The sequence below is a fragment of the Leptodactylus fuscus genome, chromosome 1 (genome assembly GCF_031893055.1).
Source record: "Leptodactylus fuscus isolate aLepFus1 chromosome 1, aLepFus1.hap2, whole genome shotgun sequence".
Taxonomy (NCBI): domain Eukaryota; kingdom Metazoa; phylum Chordata; class Amphibia; order Anura; family Leptodactylidae; genus Leptodactylus; species Leptodactylus fuscus.
In genome coordinates, this window is record NC_134265.1 from 28,333,999 (window position 1) to 28,352,047 (window position 18,049).

Here is an 18,049-nt window from a genome sequence, read left to right on the forward strand (position 1 = left end):
CACAGAATCCAGGACTATCCCGCTGAACCTGAGACAGTTTGGAGGCCATGATTTTGGGATCTGAATACATTAACAGGATTAGTCAAGGAACTAATTACGAGGACTCTATTGTGCCCGGTCCCTTGCTCCTGAGGGCGCCTTTGTTCACCTTAGCAGACCCCAGTCATATAAACAACACATGGTCGGTGGGGGGCTCTGTTACAGATTTCGCACTGCGACCCCTGCAGCTTTAAGCTAGGCCCCTGGTCTCTAGATGAAAATTTCATGGATAAATTCCGGGACATGAAACAAGTTTGTGCCCGGGCGATGATAGTCTGACATGTCTCAAGTATTTGCTTTAAGGAGACATGTTTAGCATTTGACCCTATAAAGGCCAGTAGTTCTTGCAGCAGACGACTCCTCATACGTATCTTGGGTTACTTTCAGACTCTGTTCATGTGGCCCCAGCAATTTCCGCTGAAGACTCCATACACCCATACGTACGCACATAACTGGAATTTCTACGAATTAAAAACCCACAATTGCTGAGCGAGGAGTTGAGAAGACAAGGTATCAGTGTAGTGTGGGTAATGGCGACCTGTCCGCCATACAATGTCTGCTAGTATAACCTCCAGGATATACCGGAGGACTGAATTGGTTGCAGATGTCTTCTGCCTTGGGTAAAGACGTTTTGGGGAAACCTGAGCACGGAGAAGAGAGGGAACTACAGTATGTCACATGGCCCCTATTATAGGTGAAATTTTTTTTTTTTTTTGAAAATTGAGTGACAACCAACATAGAGTGGTATATAGACACCACACTGACATCTGCTATGGGGCCCCATGGTCAGTGGCAGGAGGGGTCTTGTTGAGTAACTTACCCTGCATTACCTGACATTTCTGCCATAGCCACTAGGGGGAGCACACTGCTTACAGATTTGTACATTTGACATTGGCACAGATTTACTATGGATGTTTATTCACACCACAGTTGTCAATGGTTGGGTGTGTATTAATGATCAGCAGATATTAAAGGGTCATCCCATTATGGACACATCCCCTATACACAGGACCTGTCTGTAAGCAAATCGGTGCACTTGTCGGCTGATTTGTTTATCCCTGTGGTTATCTCTGCATTGTTTTATCAGGTTGTGGCCACTACGGTCTGTTTCTTGTTCTTATTATGCCCTACATGGCATTATTATTTGTATGGGATCTGATACACTTGACTCATGGCCGATCAGAATTCCAGGAAAGTTGGATGAAAACCTTGTACCTTAATGCCATCATGCCACTATAAAGCCTTATAAAGAATATATTGCACTTACAGATTGCCCGTGACCTGAAACGAACCTTCTTTATTTTGGCAGGTAGATCTGGATATCGCAGAGTCCCCAGAGAGCGCCAAAGAAATATTACAATCTGGAGACTTGGCCAGAATATATTAACAATTACAAGTGAATTGTTTTATGGCTTTCCATGGTTTTATCTCCTGGCCATCGGTGGTCACTCTTTTTTTTTTTTGTAGCATTTTTTTTTTGTGGCATTTATTCCCAGCACCAGTGTAAGTGCCCGTGCACACGACGTAACGCGGCGTTGATTCTGACACGTAAACACGTGTCAGAGTGAGCGATTCAAAGCAGAATCCCATTGACTTCAAAGAGTTCCGTTTAACCCACGTAACATATTGAAATCAATGGGTTAAAAAGCCTCCCATTGATTTCAATGTGTAGCGCGCGTAAGACGGAACCCATTAAAGTCAATGAGATTCTGCTTTGAACCGCTGACTCTGACGTGAGTTTACGTGTCAGAATTAACGCCACGTTACCTCGTGTGCATGGGCCCTTAGACGACTCCAAGGAACCAGAACCAAAAGAAACTCAGGCCAGGATTTGCAGCCATAATACACATACAAACATCACAACGAAATCCTACTTTTATTCAGAAATGACAAATTTGACCAATTCAGTTGAATATTTTCCAAAAGAACAAATAATTTTAATTTTTTTTTTTGGCAGACAGGAGTCTGGAGTTGGCCATTGTGGTCATTTGGTGGCCAAAATTTGATATTACGGCTAACTTTTATTTGGCCAAGTTTAGTCTCTAAGGAGGTGTGCACTCTTGGCTGGTGCTTTTTGTATTCATTACAAATATTGGGGGCAGTGGCATAACTAGGAATGGCGGGGCCCCGTGGCGAACTTTTGGCATGGGGCCCCCAACCGACACCGAAGACCTCGACTGACCCCAGAATATAATAATCGGAGACCTGGGGGAATAAAAACATAAAAAATTACTGTTTCTTACCTGTCCCCAGCTCCTACACTATCTTCTCCGCTGCCGTCCTTGTTCTATGACGCCGGACGTCACATGACCCGGAAGCAGGCCAGGTTCATGTGACATCAGAGACGTCAGACAAGAAGGAAGGAGGCCTGGCAGGATCGTGGAGAGGTAAGTAACTGTGTTTGTTTCGTTTCCTTACCTCTACCGGTCCGCCGATCATTATATTCGGGGTCTGCAAAGACCCCCCGAGTATAATGATAGCAGCGGTAGAGGCTGTCACCGGGCCCCTAATGTCCCGGGCCCTGTGGCAGCTGCCTCCGCTGCTATGGCGGTAGTTACGCCCCTGATTGGGGAATTTTTTAAGACTGATGTTCTGTACACCTGTCTTAATGAAGCCCACGGCCGATGCTGTGTCTGAATTATTACTAGACTCCGGCCTCAATAATTCAGATACATTCCCGTGTGGTAGAAGTGCAATAAGGAACAGCCAGGATTTCTGGTGTGAGTTATAGTAAATCTATTGGGCCAAGTTGTTCCCACTCCAGCCCGCCTTTGTCTCCAGTGCTCTGTACCCAGTTTTGTAAAAGTGGCCGGAACGCTGACACGTGGATATGTTCGATATTCTGTTCTAGGAGTCCGCTTAGGGACCCCTCCGAACGGAAACCTATATGCATTAAAAAGTGGTTAGCTAAGAAACGACATGGACCCTATAGACTATAATGGGGTCCGTGTGGTTTCTGCACAAAACATACGAAGAGAAAAGCGCTGCTTGCAGGACTTTTCTCTCCACATGATTCGCGCAGACACCGAACAGAAACCACATGGACCCCATTACAGTCTATGGGGTCCGTGTGGTTTCTTAGCTAACCGCTTTTTAATGCGTGTAGGTTTCCATTCGGGGGGTCCCCAAGTGGGTACCGAACACAGATATGAACTGGGCCTTATTCTCCCGATAACAGATCAGCCAATCCAAACAGGAACGAGTATCAAAAATAAAAAATTCTAAATGTATTGTACGCTAGAGCTCGTCCCACAACAAAACAAGACCCTTTATACAGCGGTAACATTAAAGTTTTACGTAGGTCCTGAAGCGGGAAAAAAAAACAGCTTGGTGGTGAAGGGGTTAATGGCTGCCCTGCTGACATATGACGGAGCAGTTCCGGTTGGTTTATTACTATTGTATTTCCTTTGTATTCATGTTGAAGAAACACCGGGGCGAGTTCTGGAAATGATTTACCATCTTCACAGAAGTAAGGAAAAAAAAAATAAATCAAAAATCGGCAGCATTTTTTAAAAAAAAACCACACAAAAAAAATGAAATGAAATAGCTAAAATGTTCGTAGCCCTGGAATGAACCAGTAAAGGTTGAGTCATCTCCTGTGAACTACTAGCGAATGGCTTCAGGCAGTTTGTAGTTACGTTCCAGACACAATACAGGATCTCTCTCATGTTCTTTACCATAGGGAGTAAGGAGCAAACATTTTGGCAAGTGCATGTGAGGATTGCCCTCCTCCCAATGTGGCCTGATGTAAAGGGGAGGACGCAGCAGGGTGTAGGCCCGGCCTCTGGGTTACTCTCGGTCATACAGTCTGTGTATACTCAGCACAACCTTCAGATGCTCTGCTATTTCCTTTAGTAGACATGGTCCTTTGTTGGTACTTGCCGTGTGTATGAAGCCCTCACATCATCGTCTTCTTATTACAGACATTATTCCTGCCTCAGGCTCCAGAGATCAATCCAGTACTCTGATCCTGCTGGAAGTTGTAGTTCCTTCCACCATGGCTACGTATTTTAGTCTGTTGTATAGGCCTAGTCTTATGTCTGCGTGGCTGTGCCCCAACATCATCTGTAGGGACACACGTTGGAGATGAAGATCCTATCATGATACGTATATATAGTTATGGAGACATTAGGTGGTCCTCCGCTGGTGTGAGTGACGCTGCCGCCTGCACTCACAAGCTGTATACAATATACAGGCCATATCAGTATCGCCATAGGCAATGGTCAACGTAGGAGAGTAGGTAAATGACTGTTGAGATATTCCCTGGGTGCCATGGGGAGACGGGCAGCAAGTCACTCTGGCCATGCAAAGGGGATGTAAGTGCAAAGTGAATGTTTGCACTAGTAAAGGAACGTTTAGCTGCTCAAAAGATGGGCCCCTACCTACCATGTGCCATTTGTAATACTAGTGTCCTCTCATGGGGCAGTGGGTCCTCCATGGCTTGGGTGCTACTGATACCTCTGTGCTGTCCATCACTTCACCCCGGGGCTCCCTGGTCGCTCTAGTGCCTTCTGGCCAGTGGCGTAACTAAAGTCTTGTGGGCCCGGGTGCATTGCTTTTGTCCGGGGCCCCCTACCTCATCCCTACAGTGAATTCTTGACAGTGATGGGTACGGGTGCTAAGGAGTTTAATCCACCTTAGTGTGGTTAGGGAAATCTGTGGGGCTCCTTGGCTTATGGGCCAAATGGAAGCTGCAACCTCAATACTGATGCCAGTGCTTATGGGCCCCCTAAGTCCTCCAGGGCCCTGGTGTGAAGGCACCTTCTGCACCCCCTCAATTTACGCCCCTGTTTCTGGCACTTCATTTTAGGAACCCTGTGGGCAAACCTGGCACACTGGGCAGAATTTACTAACCCATGTATACCTGTTTTCTGACATATATGGGGATAAATGTGGTACATCTGTGGTGCAAGGCGGTACCATGTGCCGAAAAAGTGCCACATTTACACTCGTCTAAGACAGAAAGCTGGCAGAGATGGGTTAATAAATCCTCCATTGTTTATAGCTTTATATATATCTCAAGCCAGAAAGCTGCCATGAGTAATACCTGAAATCTACGCCTGTCCACCATTTTTAGCGTACGGCAATAAGTCTGAATTATTCTCATGCCAGCCAGGGACTTTCTGGAGTCTTAATAAATTCACTCCCACTGTATTCTGCTCAGTGCAGGACCTCAGGGGTGGAGCATGGTAAGGAGGTTCAAAACACACCAATGAGAGAATCCCTGTTAAGCTCCACCCCTGCAGACTCTGCAACACACATAACACACTGTATCAGAGTGCTATTGCATTGGACGTGGCCTGATAGGATGGTAGCACTCTGTCAATGGCCACTGGAACAGACCACAGGAGGGAGGATGCCTTTAATAACATTCTACTGGACGCCATTGGTTTATATATTTGTAGCTCTAATTTTTTGCTTTGTCATTATTTTTAAGCAGGGCTTTGAGCAGTAAGCAGAATTTTACCCCCTTTGCAGATCAACAGGAAATATATTAATATATCAAGGCTTTCAGTAAGTACTATGGTAGAAGAACAAATAGCTTTGAACTCCCACAACCAACTACAAAGCTCACAAAGCAGATTATGACCTGACAGATTCCACGGACGGTTTATTCTCCTTTCCCTGACGCTGTACAAAATGCTGATGCTGAGAAAGCCAAGAATATTTTCTAAAGAAATTTTCCATTTTATTTTTGTTTCTTTTTTTCAGACATCAGCAGGACTGGCATCAGGACAAATACCATGGGCTATGGGACGTGATCACCTGCTGATCTGCGGTGACTCCAAAATGTCTATGTACATAGGTGTTACTTGAAGACCCCGCTCCCCAATATAAAATCTGTACAAAGGTCCATCCATCTACCCATGTGTCCAACATTTAAGAGTGTCCTGGCAAATTTGAGATACTAGGCGACTATGCCCTTATTGTGCATGCTTTACTCCAAAGACAGCGACCATATAAGTAAAAGGGTTTGTGAGATATAAGATGTGGGATACCCTATTTAAAATCACAAGACCCTTATGGGTCCTCCAGGGAAAAGGAGGGGGCCACTACAATGCTTCCAAATTTGCACTTGACCCATAGCAGTCCAAGGGACTGTCTTAATAATGGACATACCCAAATGTATAGAAAGACATAGTTAACCCCTTTACAACCAGTGCCCATCTGCATGTGTTAGCACTATATACAATCTATCTATCTATCGATCGATCTATCTATCTATCTATCTATCTATCTATCTATCTAACCATCCATCCATCTATCTGTCTCTCTCATATCTATCTATCTATCTATCTATCTATCTATCTATCTATCTATCTATCCCATATCTATCTATCTATCTATCTATCCCATATCTATCTATCTATCTATCTATCTATCTATCTATCTATCTATCCCATATCTATCTATCTATCTACCTATTTATCTATCTATCTGTCTCTCTCATATCTATCTATCTATCTATCTATCCCATATCTATCTATCTATCTATCTATCTATCTATCCCATATCTATCTATCTATCTATCTATCTATCTATCTATCTATCTATCTACAAGTATCTATTCATCTATCTATCTATCTATCTATCTATCTATCTATCTCATATCTATCTATATATCTCATATCTATCTATCTATCTATCTATCTATCTTTCTTTCTATCTATCATCTATCTATCTATCTATCTATCTATCTATCTATCTCTCTTTCTCATATCTATCTATATATCATATATCTATCTATCTATCTATCTATCTATCTATCTATCTATCTGTCTATCATCTATCTATCTATCTATCTATCTATCAATCTCATATCTATCTATCTATCTATCTATCTATCTATCTATCTATCTATCTATCTATCTACAAGTATCTATCTATCTATCTATCTATCTATCTATCTCATATCTATCTATCTATCTATCTATCTATCTATCTATCTATCTATCTATCTATCTATCCCTTACATTAATAAGCTGTGTTTATGAGATTGTACCTGTCAGTAAATGTCACATTGGACATACAGTTATTGCAGACTAAGGGCTTACGGCTTTATAAGTGAGTGCCCCCCCCCTACTGGTTGTACATCTGGTGTCATATTAAGTATCAGGGTTAAAATAAATGCGCTGTATGTATAGCGTGGGCTGTGTTTAGTTTTGGAGGGACAGGGCGGTGTTGTATGACATACAGTGGCAGGAGGAGGATTGCTGAGGTCAGGGATTCGGGGCTGTCAGCTGGGGGCTTCTCCATGCTTATAAGGCTGAGTTTACACACATCAACGTGACGTTCATATCATGTCTCGCTACTGATTCCGATATAAAGCTGGAGAAGGATCAGATACATTTTCTTACTTGTAGAACAGAATTACTTTGACATGTCAGTAAATTCACAGTCTGTAAAAAGAAACTTTTGTTTCAATAGGGCTTAATAAACAGTACGGAAAATTCAGGACCCAAATAACTTTGTACACATTTTGCCATCTGTGATCCAGAGAATGTTCTTTCCCCCACTTCTTATTGCTACATCTGGTCACTGGCAGACAATAATTTCTAATCTCGCCACAGCAAACCCGCTGGCCGGACACCCCCTGGGATGTACAGTACAACTAAAACCTGCATTGCGATGTGACCTGCGCCGTGGGGGTAAGACCCCATTATCACAGCCGTATTTTTTGGTCTATGTGCTATCCATTATTCCTGTCCATTTTTGCAGCAGCGGCTACATTTGTGTGCCATCATTCCATTTCCACGGATCCGCACACGACTTAACATGAGGTCATTTATTGCTGCAGGTCTTATCCATGGCTTTTAGCCATTGCAGTGCTGTGCTCCTCCTAAGGAGAGGGCATCAGCATGGAGACCCCTGACCCATAAGGGGATATTCACGTGGCAGATTTCTTGCAGAAATGTCAGTTCCATTCATTTTAATGGGGTTGTTTTGGAAGCAAGTATGTGAATTTCTGCAAAATCTATTGTGCTGACTGGAACAGTCAACAAATCTGCTGTGTGTGAATAAGGCTCAGTTCAGATCTGCGCCTGCTCTCAGTATGGGACTTCTGTTCCCATCTCCCAATGAAATATGTGGGGAGAAATGTGCTGCTAGCCACATAAGAAGCACTCAGTTTTGCACTGGTATATTTTGTATGTCGTTTGGGTCCATAAGCATCATGTGATCATGTTTTGATATCAGTGAAAAACCTGTTGTTGGTTGTTATGGAAAACTGGAGTAAAGCTGTGTGTATGTGACCTTGTGTAACAGTGTTATCCACAGCACTTTGCCCCTTTAAAACTGATCTACAACAGTGAAGAAAAATGGCTAGGTTGTTATGCAAACCTGGAGTAAAGCTGTGTGCATGTGGAGACTTCCTGAGCGCCTTTAAACTTCTATTGGCTGATAAGGGACATGTTGACCGTGTGTGTGGCAGTTGGAATATGAGTGAAAGACTTGCAGATACCGATAAAGACAGAAAAATGCAGGTGAAGTAATTAAAAAGTAACTTTTATTTTTCTTCCATAAAACAATTACAGAGTAGGTTAAAGATGTTACAGCATCATGTGACTTGGAGGCTTGTATTGGCTAATGCAGGTAATTGTTTTTGGAACGCTGTATCTCAGGAACAGTATGTCCGAGAGCTGTGACCTGGTCTAAAACCTTCCCGGAAACTTGATTTATCTGTGTGCCAAATTTGATGAGGATTGGTGGAGTCGTTTGGTCGCGCATAAAGAACAAACACAAACTCATCTATCTAATCTATCTATCTATCTATCTATCTATCTATCTATCTATCTATACAGGTATATAGCTATAGATATATAGGTGTGCATAAACCCAAGCGGTTCCTACATCAGTTTACACTATAATATCTGTATACACTTCCAGTAATACTCACTAGCGCCCCCTCTGTACACACACTGAATAGCCACTGGAAGATTTCAGCTCTGAAGGCTGCAATCCGGTAAAGTCAGCTTTGTATGTGGCTTCACTGCCTAGTAGTTATGAGATGTAAGCTATTTGGAGTGGCATCCAGCAGTATCGCCCCCTTCCTCCCATCTGATGTCACTGCATTCCCATCTATATGTCTGACGTGTACAGCTGTGTAAAGTTACACTGGAAACAGTCAGGAGACAGGAGCCGCATTGTTTTGCCGCTGGAGGTGTGAACCATCACCATTCTTTTCCATTCATTCTTGCTCCCTACTCCCTCTCTTCTGGGCGTGTGAGAGGTGTGACCAATCAGAGCTCAGCATTGCCGATCCTATGTAGACGCCGCGATCTGCTGATGGCTCACGTGACCCGCGCTGGAGTATTAACGGCCGGCGACTTGCTACATTGTATCACTAGTGTAGTCGGAGCCGGCCGGCGGGTGCTCACCTAATAAATACCTGGCAGTAAGGACCAATCCAGCCAAAGCTCCCTCCCTGTACCCGCTCCTAGCAGCTATGCCCCTCTTCTATGGGTTAGTGTGGATGTGCCTGGTGCTGGCAGTGCCACTGGGAAAAGCCTCTGTGCTGGTAGAGGAAGGGTTACTGAAAGGTGAGTAGCCCAAGTGGCCACCTGGGGAGCTGGACTGATGGCCCCCTGTAGGGAGAATGAATGGGTATTACATGGTACACGTGGCTATAGCCTGCCCTCTGTCTACCAGGATTGGGCTAGTACTAGTGAGGAGTCTGTGTGGTGATCAGGTTACTGTATATAGGAGTCTGTATGGGGTGTATAGTGAACTGGGGTATATACACTGTATAGGGTGTATAGTGAACTGGGGTATATACACTGCTAGTCATTGATGGGAAGTGAATGTTCATAGACTGTATGGAATATGCTGTATATATACATTTGTAATCATTGCTACCAAATATATGTATATAGACTGTATGAATTGTGACCTTGTATATGATTTATACCTAATATGTATACATCATAGTGTATGTAGTTTTCTGATCTTTTGCACTGAAGGATACATTTCTAGCCACTGCTACCTTTCTAGTCATTGACAAATCTATCTATATCTGCTGTATAGTGCAGAAGTGGTATTATATATTAGGCTATATGTATGGTTTACCTATACTCTATATGTACGACTGTGCTTAGAGCTGCTGAACAAAGTTTCTAGCCATTGAAACGAAGTATGACGGAGTATATGAATGCATTCTTGTGCCACTGGTGTGTACATTATGATGTTATATTATCTATTAAATATGTTATATATGATGTATTTGTGTGTTTAGAAACTCTGAACTGGGTGATACTTTGTAGCAAATCTATGTGAAGACCTTATACCTGTATATATTACACTATTATGTAACATTCTATCTATATGTTTAGACTACATGACATAGTATCCATCTAATAATTAAATTATTACACTTGTTTAGGATTTTTAGCCGCTCATGACCAGACTCATTTCCTTCATTTATAATTTAGTTTTGACGATATTTGCTCCTTTGTGATTAGTTTGCCCCCGCTATATGTAATAATACTGTAGTGCACAATGCAGCTGCTCATTTTATGACTTCTACTCCGAAGGGACGGGGGGGGGGACAATGGGACATGGAGATTATTAAAGCACATGGTGGTGGCCCCGACATCTGAGACCAATCTGGCATAGAATAAAGCTCTGGGGACTGAAGCTTCTACTGTGTCATCTTGTTGGACGCACATTGCATTCTGCATAATAAGACATCTGTGCGACACGTCCCAACAAAAGAGCGATTTGCACCTGTAACTGGTGGGGGCTAATGATGGAGGGGGCACGAGTGTTGGTGGCAATTAACTACTCCGATGTTAACTGTTTGGTTGCCAAGTTCAAGTTGTAAGGGATATCAAATTCTTCCAATAGCTTGATAAAATATATAAATATTATGAGACAATTTTTGACTATATATATATATATATATATATATATATATATATATTGTCAGTATAATTTTTTTTATTATATAATTTATTTTTTTTCAAATATTGGATGTCACACGATTAAGACAATTGGGTCATTCCATTCTCTCACGGGGTTGGTTTTTGTAATTATGGGTTGTAATGTTTCTGTCTGGGTGTGTTTGACATGTAATATACTTTTATATATGCCTGCAGCTAAAACTACAGGAGCGCGGGTGCAGTATCTACACCCTACCTATGGGGGCAGCAGAGGACACATTAATTTAGGACACAGTCTCCAATAATTTCTTTACTCTGCAATGTAATAAAACACATAGTTCTCCAACTCTACATGACAATAGAAGGGCGACCACCAGTTTTTAGAAGAGAACTGCTCTTCAGAGTAGATGGGTAACCCAAGGTCTTCAATGGTGCAGAACCAGACGTTTCAGCAGGCTTGTTCTAGTGAACGTTTCTCCACTCCAATAGGTTAATGGTTTTTCATTCATTGTTCGCAGATGACACCATTGCTAATCTATTGAAAGATGCAGATGAAGACCTGGCCCCTAAGAAACCTCAGATCCAGTTCAATGCCCACTTTTCTCCCAATCCTGATGAGGGTTGTTATCTGGACCCAGAACAGGATGATTGCCTCCATCACTGTCACTATAACTCATCTGCGAAGACGTTTATTGTCATCCATGGCTGGACGGTAAGTTCTGTAGATGTGTCAACGCACTATATCTGTAGGGTATGATGATATAAGGAGGAGACAATGTAACTGGTTGATCTTCTAGAATGAGCTGTTATTTTATACATTGAATGGAAACCATCTTGGATCAAGGAAATATGGGACAACCATGTCTTAGGGCCCAGGTAGTCAACCTTCAGAATACCATACTTGCTCTGCAGTTCTTGGAAGTGAGTGGAGCATGTTGGGAGTTTGTTTCACAGCAGCTGGAGTGCCGAAGGTTGCTGACCCCTGTCACTGGGTAATGCCATTGGCAGTGAAATCTACTGATACAGTTGACTTGTCACACTGAACTCTTGGCAGACCTTGTCCCGTTGCTAAATCTCTATTCTTTGACTTTAGATGTCCGGACTGTTTGAGAGCTGGTTGCATAAGCTGGTGGGGGCTCTTCAACAGAGGGAGCAGCATGCCAACGTCATAGTCGTTGACTGGATGTCTCTTGCTCATCAACTTTACCCCGATGCCGTCAATAACACAAAGTTGGTTGGGAAGGAAACTGCTATTCTAATAGACTGGTTACAGGTAAGAACCCTTCTATGGTAGCATTGTCCCCTATGGTCAGTTCTTGGCTCAGTCATGTTGGACACCGTTGCGATCATGGGGACGCATTGATATTCTACATGACTAGTGTCAAAATTCTACCTACAATATAATGTTCAGAAATGATAAACCTTGCCCAATTCTTGTCTTCCAGGAGAAAGCCAATATGTCTCTTAAAAATGTCCATCTGATCGGTTACAGTCTTGGCGCGCACGTTGCAGGTTTTGCAGGAAACTATGTCACAGGAACCCTTGGGCGTATTACAGGTATGTAAAGTTGTATCTCCTAAACCTTCAGAATTCAGCTCTCAGCCTTCGAGATCTTGATTGTTCTGTCAGGCCTAATAATCTTAATCGTGATCGGAAGAGATTAGTCCATAATACAGGGATTACAGACACTAATTCTCTTGGGAAAGTAAATATCACAAGGGCTTAGGAGTTTTTGTTGACGAAGATCATATTTTAAGAACTAGCCAATACTTAGATGTCGTCATTGACCTTGAACTTATCAATGGTTTTTGTACATTCTATGGGTTTTTGTAGAATTTTTGAGACTTGCTAAATCTGAACATCTCCATGTCTGGTGTGGGTTTAAGGCTTTTGGGAATGGTCAATCAGCTTTTGGGACTGTCAACATCTCCATCAAATTTTGTCTTCCAGGGTTGGATCCAGCAGGGCCAATGTTTGAAGATGTAGAAGCTCACAAACGTCTCTCACCAGATGATGCCGAATTTGTAGATGTTCTTCATACTTACACCCGAGAAGCCCTAGGAGTCAGCATTGGCATCAAGATGCCTATTGGCCATCTTGACATCTACCCCAATGGTGGCGATTATCAGCCTGGCTGTGGCTTGTCAGATGTTATTGGGGCACTTGCCTATGGAAGTAAGTATAATATAATAGTTGCTAGAACATTCCAAGCCAGAATTTCTGAATAGAAATTCCATGTAGGCAAAAATATAACTACAATAATACTGGAATTCGAGACTTTTGTGGATATTGTTGACAGTGTGATGTTCCATTACTCCATAGATATTGGGGAAGCCGTAAAGTGTGAACACGAGCGTTCTGTGCATCTTTTTGTGGATTCTCTCATTAACACGGACAAGGAGAGCTTTGCCTTCCAATGTACTGACTCCAATCGCTTCAAGAAAGGAATCTGCCTGAGCTGTCGCAAGAACAGATGTAACGCCATTGGTTACAATGCCAAGAAAAGTACAAGTAAAAGAAACAGCAAAATGTACCTGAAGACCCGGGCACAGATGCCATATAAAGGTAAGGCTGAGAGACCATGCCTAGTGGGTGGAAAGTCCAAAATTGGTAGGTTAGATCTCCAGTGTATAGGTATCAACATAACTTAGGGAAGGTCCGGTCTTGCATTAAGTTATTTTTGGTCCATCAGTGGTTGGTGTCTACCATATTCCAAGCTGCTATTATAGCATTGTTCCCAGAATGATTCCATAGCTATAAAATAGAAGTCTTCAGATCAGAATATTTTTAGTTGTCCATCATTTTGACCAGTTGGGTGGTGTTGACCTCTACTCCATTTCCTTTCGCAGTTTACCACTACCAGCTCAAAATGCATATCTTCAACTACTTGAAGGAGCAAGAGACGACTGAACCCACTTTCTCGGTCATCCTGGTTGGAACCGTGAACGATTCCATCCCTCTGTCCTTAAATGTGTAAGTATTGACTAGGTGTTAATACTCCATCGTATCGCCATACTTGACTCCAAACTTCTTTCTGACATCGACTAAAACTTTACATGTTGTCTTTAGACCTGAGGAGATCGGATACAATTTCACCAACACTTTCCTGGTGTACAGTGAAGATGATGTCGGTGATCTCATGGCCATTAAACTGAAATGGGAAGGGACCAAGGAATCATGGTTCAATTTCTGGAGCTCCAGTTATTGGTTTTCGTCCAAGAACAATGATAGAGAACTACATATCCGTCGTATCCGTGTAAAGTCTGGAGAAACCCAGCAGAAGTGAGTATCTCGATTCTGTCAAGGATGGGTCATTGCAATACAACCTAAAGAACAGTTTACCTAGCTTACATGGTTTAAAGCCAAAAGACGATGAGGTGGTCAATAGTCCAACTTCTTGAGCCATATTATGAACCAATTGGTGTTGAGTTAGTTGCATCACTTGACTAGGAGTCAACCTTGTTATAATATGCACGGGTGGTCTTCATCTCAACAGATGTGACTTAAGTTTTCCAAAGGATCTGGGACTGGAGGATCTTTATTGTCTACAGATATTATAAAATAATGTTTTGGCTCTAAAACAATGGATCCCTTACCTTTTAATAGAGTCTTGGGTTGCCAGTCAAGGAATCCCTCTAAATCCACTCTAGTCCAGAGTTGGCCAACCCTGGTTCTACTTTCTTTGGAGACTCAAGACTTTCTCCTAAAGATGAGATAGCCAGCTGATGTTCATCTTATTGGGTGGACATCTTATTGGAATGGGTCAATCCATAGCCCTAGACTAAACTTTAATGTATGTCCATGTTGGCCATCATGACTATATGGTGGATGTTCTACTCAACTTTCGATTAACTTTTTGATAACTTTTATTTGTAGGTTTACTTTCTGTCTGAAAGATCTTAAGGAAAGTCGTATAGCTCCCGGTGGTGAACTGGTCTTTGAAAAATGTAGAGATGGCTGGGAAGTTAAGAGCCGCAAACGGTAAGAATTTATTGATGGCAATGAATCGTATTCCTATCTGGTCTGTAGACCAATGTGGCTGCTGTTTCTTTGCAGCTGCCTTCGTAATGATGACTTCTAAGCTCCCAGGTCTTCGAACTTGAAATTATTCATTGACTTTGTGTTCTTTTCACCAGGGTGAACTTATAACTTGATGGATCCACCACACAGGTTCCATGATCATTGCACCCATCCCGGACTCTATGTGAAGATGTCGATCTATGAAGCACTGAAAACTATGCTGCTTATTTTATTTAAACATGAAACCTGTCCTAGATCGTGGACAGCCATGTGCCATCATTGACCTAATGGGGCCATTTTGGTCTTTTCATGGAGGCTTTTGAAGAAGTTTACATTCCCCCATGTACATAAACTGTTATGAAGAAGGAAGTCTTTCATGAAAGGACGATTTGGATTACGAAGATTATAATAATCTGCTGCTGTTACAAACCTGCTACTTACAAGGCCCCCGCCTTAATTCCTCATTATACCACTTCCCACCCCTCTCTTTTTGTACATGTCAATCTATAGACTTCTATATATTTATATTTTTATACAGTGTGAGCTGTGGCAAGGACTCTATGACCAGTGCAGTCCTTTTTATTTATAATGGTTCAGTTATTAACTTTGTCTATGAAGAACCAGTTGTCAGTATTTTATTTATGAGCTGAGCTATGGTAGTCCAGCCACATGGCGAACCATCCAACTAGTGGGTTCTTGCCTCTTCCTTTTCTCTGTCCCCCTCCCCACCTTTTGTCAAAGAGAAGAACATGTCTATCTGCTTCTAGAAGTCATACCACTCCTGTCCTTGGGTTGTGTCTTGCATTCCATCTCTGGCTCCATGGCTGGTTTTGAGTTGCAGTGCCAGATACAACCTGTAGACGGGTGTGGCGCTGTTTGTTGAAGAAGGCAGTCATATTTTTCTAACCCTATGCAACCCCATAACAATTACTGGAAAGTTTCAAGATGGACTTCAAGAAGCAATTCCTTCCTCTATGCATTTTCATAATCCTCCGTGTCAGATGCCTTCTCTTCCACCTTGGTGACACCATTGTGTCTTGGTATGGACAGGTCAGATATAAATTGATGCTTTGTCTTGACTCGTATTCCATACAGAATACGGAATGAGACTTTAGGTGTCATCTTGTTCTGTGTTTTAGTATGAAGAGCTGAGGTGTTGGTGCAACATGGTGGTCAAGTCCCAAAGCTGGACATGGGGCAAGTCTAATGTGATGGGGTCTCTAGGTTGCACAGGTCTGGGTGGTCTTGGAGTGTATTAGGAAGTTGCATGTCCCATGATGCTTGCTGATGATCAAGGTGGTGCGTACCTTGGCATGACCCATGAGCGGAGGGTTCCCTGTCGTCCATCTTGTACAACTTTTTGTAAATACCTGTATATACATTGTACATAAATATTGCTGCCTTAAAAAAATTTTTTGGATTAGGTCAAAAGCAGCCATTCCACCTAAGTTAATGTATAGTCATCTACAAACCTTGTCATGGAAGCGTAATTTATGAAATATATGTGTATATAATGAATTTTTGTGGAATTTGTCTATGCTGTGTATTATTTATTCTGAACTTGTATGTGTATTAACACGGCTCCATTTTTTTTAAAAAAAATGATATTTAAGAACAATAAATATAAGTTTAGTTAGAAGGTTGTGTGTCTGGTTCCTTATTTTTAAAGATGGCAGAGCATACCCATGAGGAATCTCATCATGTCTGACGGTCAACGGTGGTTGACCATGGAAGATGTCCGTCAACATCAAATGTTAGCGAGACCCTTCCCTTCTTTGGGCAGAACAAGTAATAGAAGGACATGATATCCAAACATGGAACACTGGACCCCAATCTACCAGGGGCACTAATTTATCCACAGACCCTTTTGCTCTTTCTCTCTTCCTTTCATTTGATATAGAGTTGTATTTTTGTAACTTTTTTTTGTAGCGTGCTTCTCCTGGTCAAAAGAGAACCTATGGGGACCAATTTAACATTACATTTAGGACCCAGCCGATCACATGACTGTTAGGCAGGGGAAACGTTACATGATGGATTCCATAGCTGTAGCTAATGGAAAGCGGTGTATACGGTGATCGGTATGGCGCTAACCAATCTAAACTGTCTGTGCGGAGTCTTACTGTCACTGGCAGCCGGACCTTGAGTAGATGTAGAAGCTATCTCTGCAGCTCTTAGTTATGCAAAGATGTACATATACGTCCTTTCAGAGTTAATGTATATAGTCTGCAAGTAAGTTCTGCATATCATGGTTTTGGTCTCCAAGCTATAGACCTTTTGGTTATTCACTAGTTCTCCATCACCAAGCGCCATGTTACTCATCTTCCAGCAGCTTGTACTTCTCATTTGGAAACCCATAAATGACCAAACGTCTGCCTAGAGTAATCATGAAAAAGTGGGGGGATGCAGCTGCAGTCTCTTTCTGTGCCTGTGAGAGGGGAGGAGGAGCAGAGACTAGTAGACATCCAAGTGGCTCAGAGTACTGGATACATCTCTCACATCATACCAGGAATGGTTATACAATAATGGTGTCCTATGATGCCACCATACTACTTTTTGTTTCACCCCTAGCAAATCTTCTGGCCACGGTTTTGACCTTGGCTTGAAATACAACTAGCCAAGTGGTTAGTTAGCAGACCTCACTGGCATGCAGGGCACTTACTTACCTAAACTGCGATCTTCAGTAACATAACCTGAGGGCACGAATGCAAAATATGTAAAGGGTCCTCCACATGCTATTTAGGATACTGTTGTTGTATTATGTTGCAGAAAGACCTTTGGGCCCACTGACGCTCCAGTACCTGATAGCACTTGTTATCTCCTCACCCCATATATCTACAGCCCTGTTCGGTCTATCTTTAATGGTCAAGCCCAAAGGTCGTGCACTCAAAGTGCCAGGTCATGTCCCTGCAGGTTGGCTACTGATGGTCAGTTCAGACACTGGTGATTTATGTTTACTTGTCTACAGTTGTCTATTAGGACAGGACTCTGCCCTCTGACCACGGTCATTTGTGTCTGCAATTTTTTTGGCAGTCAGCTGGATCATAGCAATCCGAGCTATTTGCCCTTGTGTTTTCAACGGGCTCCAATAGGTCTGGTGTAAAGGACATGAGGAC

At 42.5% G+C, this 18,049-nt stretch overlaps 1 protein-coding gene across 1 annotated transcript; it reads left to right on the top strand.

Annotated features, from left to right (window-relative positions):
• The first annotated feature begins 9,406 nt into the window (after positions 1-9,406).
• On the top strand, positions 9,407-16,514 carry LIPG (lipase G, endothelial type). The gene is made up of 10 exons (XM_075269016.1): positions 9,407-9,578; positions 11,435-11,628; positions 12,010-12,189; positions 12,362-12,473; positions 12,867-13,091; positions 13,239-13,481; positions 13,766-13,889; positions 13,986-14,198; positions 14,793-14,897; positions 15,053-16,514. Exons 1-10 carry the CDS (start codon positions 9,485-9,487, stop codon positions 15,063-15,065), a joined length of 1,503 nt encoding a protein of 500 aa, XP_075125117.1. The 5' UTR covers positions 9,407-9,484; the 3' UTR covers positions 15,066-16,514.
• The last annotated feature ends 1,535 nt before the right edge of the window (positions 16,515-18,049 follow it).

Excerpts from the sequence above, each read along its gene's own strand:
- LIPG (XM_075269016.1), top strand. The coding sequence starts at position 9,485 with ATGCCCCTCTTCTATGGGTTAGTGTGGATGTGCCTGGTGCTGGCAGTG. Across the intron at positions 11,629-12,009 it reads TTGTCATCCATGGCTGGACG|ATGTCCGGACTGTTTGAGAG; the intron begins GTAAGTTCTGTA and ends CTTTGACTTTAG. Across the intron at positions 14,199-14,792 it reads TCTGGAGAAACCCAGCAGAA|GTTTACTTTCTGTCTGAAAG; the intron begins GTGAGTATCTCG and ends TTTTATTTGTAG.